The 11,189-nt window shown below is 38.0% G+C and overlaps 2 protein-coding genes across 3 annotated transcripts; both read left to right on the top strand.

The window, feature by feature from the left end:
• The first annotated feature begins 1,171 nt into the window (after positions 1-1,171).
• Positions 1,172-5,576, top strand: RNF7 (ring finger protein 7). Of its 2 annotated transcripts, none has more exons than XM_015816308.1 (3): positions 1,172-1,357; positions 3,634-3,681; positions 4,968-5,576. In XM_015816308.1, exons 1-3 carry the CDS (start codon positions 1,180-1,182, stop codon positions 5,084-5,086), a joined length of 345 nt encoding a protein of 114 aa, XP_015671794.1. In that variant the 5' UTR covers positions 1,172-1,179; the 3' UTR covers positions 5,087-5,576. The 2 variants fall into 2 exon arrangements, with proteins under 2 accessions (XP_015671794.1, XP_029140036.1); XM_029284203.1 differs by having other exon boundaries at positions 1,172-1,350; positions 4,968-5,024.
• Positions 5,577-7,468: 1,892 nt separating this feature from the next.
• Positions 7,469-9,749, top strand: GRK7 (G protein-coupled receptor kinase 7). Its single transcript, XM_015816307.1, has 2 exons — positions 7,469-8,300; positions 8,867-9,749. Exons 1-2 carry the CDS (start codon positions 7,698-7,700, stop codon positions 9,449-9,451), a joined length of 1,188 nt encoding a protein of 395 aa, XP_015671793.1. The 5' UTR covers positions 7,469-7,697; the 3' UTR covers positions 9,452-9,749.
• Positions 9,750-11,189: the final 1,440 nt, after the last annotated feature.

Here is an 11,189-nt window from a genome sequence, read left to right as displayed (position 1 = left end):
TCATTTGTTTATTGTTGAAGATGATCCAAAGCCACTTATTTGTGGGCAAAAGCACAGCACTTCAAATGGATCTTAAATGACCACATTCAACTGAACAGCCCCGCGTTAGCGCTGCAAATCCACATCGCTATCACCATAGTTTAGGAATGCTAACTTAATCTCATCCAGACCTCACGCCGCTACGTTTAAGTCGCCTTTAAACCCTTGTTTTTCTAAAGCAGGGCTTTTCAACCAGTGGTACGGGTACCACCTGTGGTACATTGGCACCTGGCAGGTGGTATGTGACCATCCTAGAAAAGTGGTAGCGGGGAAGGGGAATGAGCTGAACCGGTGGCAGCACCGCACAAGCCTGAGTGAGAGATGGCTGGAGCTGCAGGGCTGTCAGGGCTGAACGGAAGCGCCCAGATCAGTGCCGCTTTCCAGCTGATCGGCGCTTCTTCGGGACTGTCAGGGCTCAGCGGAAGCGCCAGGATCAGCGCCAGGCCCCAGCTGTAGCTCGGCGCTGATCCTGATGCTTCTGCTGAGCCCAGAAGAAGCGCCGATCAGCTGGAATGTTGCAGCATCTCCAGGGTCTTGTGATTTACATTCAGATGCTTGGCCACTGATTCATATTTATGACGGTCACAGTGTCCCAGGGTCATGTGAAGTGACCAACCACCCAGCAGACGGGGGGGGGGAATAAAAACCAAACACCCCCCCACCCCACCCCCAATCCTCAACAGAAACGCTCACAACAATGAAAACCTCGGACAGGAGGAAGAGCGTGGCCGGGTGGGCGGGCAGGTGTCTTGCTCGGCTGTGGCTTGGGGGGGGGCACTTGTAACTTTGAACAGTCACTAAGCGAACTGTTGTAAGTCGAGGACTACCTGTACTTTATCACTTTTTTCCTTTCTTTTTTTTGGGGGGGGGGTCATCAAGTTTTTGACACCTTGCTAGGCGACTGGTGGTACTCGGATGTTGCTATATCCTAAAAGTGGTACAATGGGTGAAAAGGTTGAAAAGCCCCGTTCTAAAGCAAATCACGCCTCGCAGACTCTCCTGCCGCCGGGCTCAACGTTGCCCGCTTGGTGGTCTGGGACTCCTCGGGCTGCCCCGGGGAAGGGCGGGGCGGAGCTGCGCCGGAGGAGCCGGGCGGGGCAGCCGAGCCGCCTTCGCCACCGCCTCCTCCCGCCCCCAGCCATGGCCGACGTGGAGGACGGAGACGAGCCCGGCATCTCTACTACTCACTCGGGTTCTTCCGGCGCCAAAGCTGGCGGCGTCGACAAAATGTTCTCGCTGAAGAAGTGGAACGCCGTGGCCATGTGGAGCTGGGACGTCGAGTGCGACACCTGCGCCATCTGCCGGGTGCAGGTCATGGGTAAGCGGAGTGGCGGCAGGCAGGCTCGGTCGGAAAGGAAGGCCGCATCTCCACTGTGCTCTCCTGGAACGGGAATGGGCCGCGCCGGGGCCAAGACCGCGTCGCCGCATTCTCCTCCACCTTCCCCGGTACTCTTCCGGGGTTTGGAGTCGACGATTGAGCGGCCCTTCCCCGATGCTAGCGGCGTTAATGAAGGAGGCCTTCGGGCGCCGGCAGGCGCTGTCGACACGCAGTCTTAGTTCAAAGGGGTCGGTGGGCATGTCCTTTCCAGGCTGCTTGCCTTCCCGGATTGTCTCTTCTTTTTTGCTCTACTCCAGGGGTAGTCAACCTTGGCTCTTTTATGACTCGTGGACTTCAATTCCCAGAATTCCTGAGCCAGCTTAGCTGGCTCAGGAATTCTGGGAGTTGAAGTCCACGAGTCATAAAAGAGCCAAGGTTGACTACCTCTGCTCTACTCTTTCGTCGTTTCCCCTTTCTCCTCAATTTAGTGTAACTGGTAGAAAAGCCAGGCTACGTTTGGGCCATCATTAATGCCTTCTGATATCATTTCGTGGGATGCATAAAATTAGATATTTCGGGGTGGGAAATCTATTTCCTATCCAACATAGCACAAGGTTCCTGGGTTCAAGAGGTAACTGAGAAACATTGTAAACCAATGATGCCAATCCCCACCTCTTTTTTTAAAAAAAAAACCACATTTAAGTATTGAGATATCCTTCCTAGGTACTGGATTTAGCTGGATCTTTAGTAAGCCCCTAATAGAGGCATTTTCAGGAAGCCCACAGTTAATATAATTTATTCATGTAACAAAACGCTTTAAGAGGTGTTCTGTAGCCTACGATTCGCAGTAAATCTGCATATGAAATGAACGTATAAAAATAACGACGATAGGCTTCAAATATATTTTTTAACACACAGCAGCTGAAATTGTAGAATGCACAGCTGCAGTGCTCAATTCATGTAAACCAAACTGGATCTGCTTGCTGTATGTCTTTTCATGTTAGTCTCTACAGTATTCCTCCTGGATGTGTAAACTTTTTCTGTTCCTATAAAAGCATAAGAAGATGGTAGTAACATGGTTTGAGCATATAGCTACGTTTGCACCACACCTCAAACTATGCTGTGGGGATTCAATTTGTATGATTAGTTTATGGCTCAAGTCTTTCACACTATGTAAAAAATTGATTAATTCATTAAATTGCAAATCAATTAAATATTGATCGTGTGAATTTATGTGTACTGAGTAATTCAAACAGGTCTTTGGTCAGAGTACAATGTGACAGGTATCTTAGTTATTTCTTTTCACTAGCATATGCTGATCTTTCAGGAATGTCAAAAAATATCCAAATTATATAGCTGGTTGATACTGTTCAGTTTCATTGTAGGAGAAAAGTTGTGTTAATCTATAGTAAGCCTTTTCCAAGTCTTACTATGGTTATTAATAACCATACTATTTTATATAGTGGAAGTGACTGCAACTCACAAAATATATGCCTTTTAATAAAATTTAGAAAAGGCTTATCAGGTTGCTTGGATCACACAAATCAGTACTCCAGTGTCAAAAGTCACATTTTGTGTCTTTAGGATGAATTTAGGTAATCTGAAATGTATGGTTTCCTGCATAATTAATCTTGTTATATATTTGTGTGCACCACAGGTGTATGTATTGCTCCAATATATTTAATGCATGGCACTTTGGGAAGTGATACCAAGTATCACTTGGTATATACCAAGAATTGGCATAAAATTAAGTATTATTAGGCACATAGTATATTTCTTTTTATAAACCTGTTGGTAAAAATAAAGGAAAGCCACATACTTTTGTTTGCTTTAATAACACTTTTATATTATCTTGTCACTGCCCTAATTTGATCATTCGTAAATCTTTAGTAACACCCCACATCCTATTAAAAAGAGAATTATGCTATGTCATTTTTGAAGCATAAGGGACATGCAGCTTATCAAATATATAATTATATTAATTTTTAATATACTAAATTATAATATACTAGTGTTTATATACTTTTATATAGTTTATATATAATTATGCTAGTTTTTAAAAGCTATCTGCAATTTAATTGAAAGTAGTAAAATTCATAACATAGATGAAGTTAGATGAATAGAAGGGCATGATTTAGGGTAAATTAGGTTATAAATCAGTTCATAATATAGTCTCCATACTCTGTAAATGTTTTTAGTGAATTGTAGATTATTTAGAAAGCTGCTTACTAATGTTGCATCTAAAATATAACAGTCTTGTTCTTGTTTACATCTAGATGCCTGTCTTAGATGTCAAGCTGAAAACAAACAAGAAGATTGCGTTGGTATGTTTTTGGTTGCTTTCTGTTGTTATTCGCTAAAAGGCTTTATCTTAGTGGGGGCCTTTTTAAAACTTCAAGCAAACATATTTAGTAAAGTGTCTCTTGAATATATTGTAAAAAACACTTAGAAATATTAGGTTAATCTGTATCGATACAAAGCTAGTTGCATTAGTATTTAATTAGAAAAATAATAGTTGCTACTTCTTTCCTATATCTGTTTTTTGTTTTTAAAAGGTTTTGTTGAAACAGTTAAGCATCATTTTAAACTAAAGAGAATAATTTCATTTCATAACTTATTTTCTATGTCTGAAGGAAGTTTCAGGATTTGGAGAGGATGTTTATTCAGAATCATTTATATGAATCATAGGTGGAACATTTAAAATATGGAACTGCCAAATTTAAATTAAAATAACTGTTAGGTTCTTATATACACTTAATGTTTTCCAACTGAAATTGATTCCTTGTCAGTGCTTAATTTATGGATTTGGGGGAGTTTGAAAACAAGTCTAGAGTGTTCCTACAATGCAATTAGATATCCAATAGATCTGATAAAGAATCCACATGTAAAGATTTAGTATGGCATGCATGTCTACCTCAGATGTAAAAATAATAATATGTGAGGAAGACCAAAAGATGCATGGTGCTCTTTCCCTTTCTCCCACACTTTCTGTGTTAATGGAGAAATTATTTACTAATGCTACAGTCTTACCCAGATTGTAACTGCTATACATACATATTTTTCTAATGACTGAAACATTGGATTTTGATGCCTTACACCTTGGCAATTTACAAAAAAAAAGCATTCTTTAAAATATATATATTACTAAATAAGACATGTGTCATGGTTCCGATAGATGAAACCAGTAAAAGAACTTCAAGGCAAGAATTCTTGCTTAAAGAACATTTTATTAGGAAACAAAGTATCGGCACTTACGTGAATGACTTATTTAACTAGTTAGAAGTTTCTTTAAACAAACCATTGATGCTTTATAAGAAGCCAGTAATCTGAAAAATGAATGGAATCATGGTTTGTCCTTTGTTCTAGTCATAGAGAAAGGAGCAGAAAAGGTGAATGCTAAAGTCCATGAAGACTTAGGGGCACTATGTATGCAGTTCATACATATTAACTGCTCAAATATATTGTACAATACTGTAGGATATGTAGGAATATGAAAAGTTCTGCATATTTACTCAGTATTTTTTTTTAAATTTAGGAATGTATAATGTTAAGAGCAGGGTTTACACTTTGAATAACATATTGTCTCAAGTTGCTTTTCTTTTTCTTTTAGTGGTCTGGGGAGAGTGTAATCATTCCTTCCACAATTGCTGCATGTCGCTATGGGTGAAACAGAACAACCGTTGCCCTCTCTGCCAGCAGGACTGGGTAGTCCAAAGAATAGGCAAATAACACTGTTTTCAGCTATTGCACCAAAATTGTTTGAAATGATATACAACTAATGGTATACTTTCTCTATGAAGGAAGTCACAGTGTGGCGAAATCCATCGTATTTATTTATGTCTACATAGGGACTTGGATTTGAAATTTTTGTATAAGTTTACTGGGTTTTTTTTGTCTAAAAATCTTCCATCAGGAACTTAGCTGCAGTATTTAAGAATATATGTAAATATTTAATATGAACACTTCATTGTTTGAGAATTATTTAGGACTTATAGATCTATAATTATTAATATGAGCAATTTCAGCTTGAAATATTGCTATTTTTCTCAACATGAAGTTATTAGTTAATAATTGAGGTGCATTGTTTTTATTTTGGTTTTATTATTTCTTTAGGTATTGATAAATGCTTGTTATAGTGCTTTAAGTTAAAATTGAATTGACTGCCTTTTCAAAGTATGTACTTTCTTCACACGCAATTAAATCTTTTATCCTTGTGAAATGTGTAAGTTATTTGTCCATAAGGTAATATATTTAAAATATTAATAGTTCATATTAAAAAGTTTAAACTTGCAAACATAAACTAGAAAGTACAATAAATAGGAAATTATATATTTATCTGTTTCATTTAATATTGGGGTTTTTTCTCTGGTAGAGATAGGCAGAATTTGCTAAAAGACAACATTTTCGAATTGACATCTAGGCTGTACATTTGAAAATAATAGTTTTGAAGTAGTTGGGGTTTATGTACTTAATATATCTATATCTTTTCCTTCAGCTAAAATGCTTTCAGAGCACCTGTGAGATCAATAAAAAATATAATTATTGCTTTCAGACAAATCTCATCTCCAAATAACAACAGAAGGGAAAGGAAAACAAGATAACTCACATAAATTCTTAATACAACTTCTTAATATTTGGGTTTTATGATTAATTGAAATGCTTCAGACATTACTTATTTTAATCCTTTTTTGTGACATGTTTTGCGACCTTACAAACAAAGTCAATGGGAAAGTCAGATTCGCTTAACAACCATTTTACTAGGTTAATAACTGCAATGATTCACTTAACAATTGTGGCAAAAAAGATCATAAAATGGGGCAAAATTCACTTAACAAATGTTTCACTTAGCAACAGAAATTTTGGGTTCAGTTGTGGTCATAAGTACCTGTATAGTTGTTTGACATCATAGTTAAAAAAGGACTTGCTTAAAACATACACAGAGAGAGGGGGGGGAGAGAGAGAGAGAGAGAAAGAGAGAGAGCTAGAACATTAAGCAATTTGACATAGTGCTTTGCACAAAGCATGCTTTGGCATTGTATTTGTACTGAACTAGCTTTGAAGTGATATTAAATAATTTTCTAATTAATTATTGTTATTTCTAAACAGCAATTAGCATTTATTGTGTTCAAATTAATATTATATTCCAGAAATGGTGTATCCATTGGCAACTGTTGTGAACATTTTGTATTCTTAAGTACACTTGCCTGAAATTATTGGAATTTTTTACTAGCATAACATCAGAGTGACAGGTAAATCCAAATGAGAACAAGAACATTTATCTTTGTATGGTGTTAATATGTACACTGAGCCCATTGGAAAATAATATGAGAGCCATTAAATCAAACAGTTTCTTATAATGAAGTGTGAGACATTTCTAAATTTAGAGATTGCTACCAGCTCCGTTTGTAATCCCATTAGTTCAAGTGCTGAATTAAAAAAAAATGCTGCCAAGAATTGTTTTTAATGTCAGCTACCAGATTTGTTCTAAACTAATGTGAGATATTTCTTTTCCTGCCAGGTTGTGAGAAATTGAGATTGTCTGGTTTGAACCATATGGACCTATAATTTATAGAATCTTTATAAATATTTATTTACATATACTTTTCCTAAATTTATTTGAATTCCTGTAAAGGAACTGTAGATGACAGGAGAAAGCCTTTAGTGGACTATAAAGACGCAGCTTATAATATTAGTATTTATTTGGATAAATTCTTCATAAAATAGGTCTAGTTTAAACTGAATTGTGATCACTAAAAATCATTATTCTTCCTTACCAAAATTGCTGTTTGAAAACTCTGAAGGCAGTTAAACTTTTGTGAATCCTGAAAATCCTATTTGGCTTAAAGACAGTTTTGCAGTTATGGTGGGCCTACTTTGCATAGCTGTTTTTTTAGAGTGTGCTATGGTGCCATGTGTTTTGGCTGGTTTAATGAAGATACTGATATCAAAACTGCTTTTAAAATAGGGAGTATATAGAATGACCTAGCATTTCTAGACATAAATTGTAGACTCGAACTGAGAAATGAACACTAGATGGTGGTGGAAGTAGTGAGGAGCTTTTCCTGGGATGGCATCCCTTTAGCTATAGATAGCAAACCTAAAGCTCCTTACAGAGAAACCTCTTACTAGCCATTTTCCACAAATGGTACATACACCTTAAAGGTATTAGTGAAAATCCTTCAGAGGTATTTAATACTGGAGCCAGCAGTCTCCCTCCTATTCTCTGAAGCTTATACATGTAACCGGGCAGTGGCACAAAAAAGCAAAACCCAGAGAAATACTGCAAGGTTCCCCAGTGTTTTTACCTCAGCAAGGTTTGCTACTCCAATTGATTGCTAAGATGTGTGATATGGGGGGACTTGATAATCTGATTGCCAACACAGCATACTTACAGGCCAGGAAGTCTGGAGATGTGGACGCCAAGGATATGCAAAAGCGGCGCAAGAGCATTAACCTACCTAAGGTTGAGGAATGTGTTGAAATCAAGAGTTTCATTTCTATGGACTATGAGAGCATTTGTGAGCAACAACCCATTGGCAAGACATTTTTCAAAGACTACGTGGCGACTCTGCCTGAATACCAGTTGGCCCAAGAATTCTTGGATGAAATTGCTGTTTGGGAAGTATCAGAAGAAAGCATCAAGAATAGTCTCCTAGAGGGCATGGTCAACATGTATCTGAAGAATGTTAGCAATACTTACTTGAAATATCTTAGTACAGACCTATCCAACAAGTGCCAGTCAGCCTCCGCAAATGATTTTGAGAACATCCTGCAGTTGGCCAGGGAAGAGACAAAAACCTTTCTTAAGGGAAAACCCTTTGAAGGCTTCCGGACCAGTCAATTCTATGAGAAATTCTTGCAGTGGAAAAGCTATGAGAAGCAACCTATAAATGATAAATTCTTTGAAGAGTTCCGAGTATTAGGCAAGGGAGGCTTTGGAGAGGTAAGGAGCAGTTACTTAATCTACATGCTGTGTATATAGATGAGCTTTGATACTTAAATAAATTCATTAGACCATGGGACACTAGCTATGTTCTTGCACAAACAAGGTTTCTTGTCATATATCCCTGTTTTAGTGCTTTTCACTGGTTATTTTCCCTGCAGTAATATGTATTCAGGAGCAATATGTAGCTCTCCCTTTAATTGGCTCAGAGTTGCTTATATGAAATCATCTTTTTATTTTTCACGGGATAGTAAATAATTCTATTATTTGTTTATGAAATGTATTCCTCACCTTTCTGCTTATACAGTATAAGCAGTTACGACAACTTGTAACAGGCAAGACAAAATGCAAAATATAATGTGTTACTTTTAAATAGTTTTAAACATATATAGTGTTATACTACTTATACTTTAAGTGTGTAGAAAGGCTAGAAGGATATATTCCAGGCAAGGGACCTTATTTTCAAGTTAGCACTAAAGCACTTCAGAATTGTCATTGCCATCTCTCTGCTTCCCGATATAAATGGCTCACTTGGACTTTTTCCTTTTGCATGGAACATGCTGTAGGTTTGTGCTGTCCAGGTGAAATGTACCGGGAAGATGTATGCCTGTAAGAAGCTGGACAAGAAAAGATTGAAGAAAAAAAAGGGTGAAAGTATGGCTCTTCTTGAAAAGGAGATACTTGAAAAAGTCAACAGTCGTTTCATTGTCAGGCTGGCCTACGCTTTTCAAAGTAAAACCGCTTTATGTCTCGTCATGAGCCTCATGAATGGTGGGGACCTTAAATATCACATTTACAATGTGGGTGAAAGAGGCTTGGAAAAGGACAGAGTCATGTTCTACTCAGCTCAGATTATCTGTGGGATACTGCACCTCCACTCCATCAAAATTGTCTACAGGGACATGAAGCCAGAAAATATCCTCCTGGATGATAATGGTCATTGCCGATTGTCTGATCTTGGTTTGGCAGTAGAAGTCAAGGATGGCAAAAAAATCACCCACAGGGTAAGTGAGAATTTACTGTGCAGGGTTGCAGATACAGTGGACCAATTCTCTCTATTTTTTAAGCATTGGATCCAAGTGTTAATTCTTTCAGATTTGTTCCTCACTAAATCTTATTTGCTAACTTTATTCTATGTGACAGATTGGTAAGACGTTTTGTTTAATTCAATATTTATACTGTATAGTGCAGCAGTTCAGGTACCATACTTTCTTAAAAGAAATCTATACCTGGTCAAAAGTTGCCATTTTCTTCCAAGCAATTGCATGTCTTCTGATTGCTGATAGAGAAAATAAAAGAAGAGGTATATTATACAATGAACCATTCATTATGCAATGAACTGTTGGGAAATGAAATATTAATGTAAATGTTACCTTTATTATCCAAATATAAAACATAATCTTTAGAAAGTTCTCTTGTACAAGCCCACTGCAATTAATAGGAATTACAGAAGAATATTAAAGTTTGTTTCAGTGTAAGAAAATAATAAACATTTTATTCAAATTGGGAAAGACAGATCATGCTTGGCCTTCCACAGATTGGTTTGCACAATATATAAATATAGGAAATGTAGGAGCAAGGAGGTTAATGAGGAATAGGACACTTGGAAACATGAAGATCCTTTATAACATAAGAAATTAATTGTCTTTCTTCTTAGTTACTGAATTTTTTATTTTCAAAAGCTTTAGAAAATTAAACTTGATTTTTCTTTCAGTCATGTTTAAAAGCGCAGAAGATAGTATTGACTTAGACATTAGTGCAGTAGCAAAGATTTTGAAGAATGATTTAGTTAAAGATTATTTTATTCACATTAGACTTTATTTTTTGTTATATCATTTTAAAAATCCTTTGTTTACTTGTGTATTTATCTATTGCATTTATATGGCCACTCATCTTGCACAAAGTGACTCTGGATGGTGTACAACAATTGAATGCAGCAACAAATAGATAAAAACAGGATAAAAAGTAAAAATTAAAATAAGAATATTATCTTTTTAAAAAATATATATATATACAAATCCCCAAGCCTGATGACATAACCAGTTCTTGAGAGATAGCAAGGAAGGACCAAGGTTAATGTTAGGGGGGGGAGGGGGAGAATGTTCCACAAAAAGAGCACCATGGCAGAGACAGTCTACCTCCTGGACCCACCAAATGCAGTATCCTGGCTGACGGAACCCATAATGTACCGTCCCTTCCAGATCTAATGGGAAAGGCTGAAGCAATCAGGGAGAGGAAGTCTCTCAGATAAGCTGGCACTATGCCTATAAGGGCTTTAACAGTCAAAACTAGTACCTTGAAATGGACCTGGAAACAGACTGACAACCAATGCAGTTCTAGGAGTACACATAACTGTCTGCACCACCACATTGTGCATTAATTGAAACTTTTGGATACTCTTTAATGCAATGGTCCCCAATCTTTACAGCTCCATGGCCTGGCAGCAGCAGTGGCAGCAGTGGAGGGGAGAAGGGATGTGGGTTGGGGACTCCTACTTTAATGAAGCCCCATGTAGAGTGCATCTACACTCTAACATAACCCAGTAGTCCAATTTTGAGCTGACTAGGGCATGAGTGACCATGAACAGTCTCCCAATCCAGAAATGGATGCAATTGGTGCACAACACAAAGCTGTGCAAAGGCCTCTCTAGCCATGACCACCACCTTCTCTTTGAGCAGGAGTCATGAACCTAGGCAGACCCCCAGATTGCCACTCCATCCAGCGCCAAAGATGGCACAGTCCTAGAACTGATAGGACCCAAACCCCAAAGCCATAATCTTGCTAGGATTCAATTGAAGCCTGTTGTTCCCATCCAGAGAGCCTCTAGGCACTGGGATAAGGTGTTCAAGGGCAGATATGTACAGTTGGGTATCATCAGCAAACTGAAGA

Source organism: Protobothrops mucrosquamatus, unplaced genomic scaffold (genome assembly GCF_001527695.2).
Source record: "Protobothrops mucrosquamatus isolate PMUCROS unplaced genomic scaffold, P.Mucros_1.0 scaffold420, whole genome shotgun sequence".
In the NCBI taxonomy this organism is placed as follows: Eukaryota; Metazoa; Chordata; class Lepidosauria; order Squamata; family Viperidae; genus Protobothrops; species Protobothrops mucrosquamatus.
This window is presented reverse-complemented; position numbering and strand designations above follow the sequence as displayed.

Excerpts from the sequence above, each read along its gene's own strand:
- RNF7 (XM_015816308.1), top strand. The coding sequence starts at position 1,180 with ATGGCCGACGTGGAGGACGGAGACGAGCCCGGCATCTCTACTACTCAC. Across the intron at positions 1,358-3,633 it reads CTGCCGGGTGCAGGTCATGG|ATGCCTGTCTTAGATGTCAA; the intron begins GTAAGCGGAGTG and ends GTTTACATCTAG. Across the intron at positions 3,682-4,967 it reads CAAACAAGAAGATTGCGTTG|TGGTCTGGGGAGAGTGTAAT; the intron begins GTATGTTTTTGG and ends TTTTTCTTTTAG.
- GRK7 (XM_015816307.1), top strand. The coding sequence starts at position 7,698 with ATGTGTGATATGGGGGGACTTGATAATCTGATTGCCAACACAGCATAC. Across the intron at positions 8,301-8,866 it reads GCAAGGGAGGCTTTGGAGAG|GTTTGTGCTGTCCAGGTGAA; the intron begins GTAAGGAGCAGT and ends AACATGCTGTAG.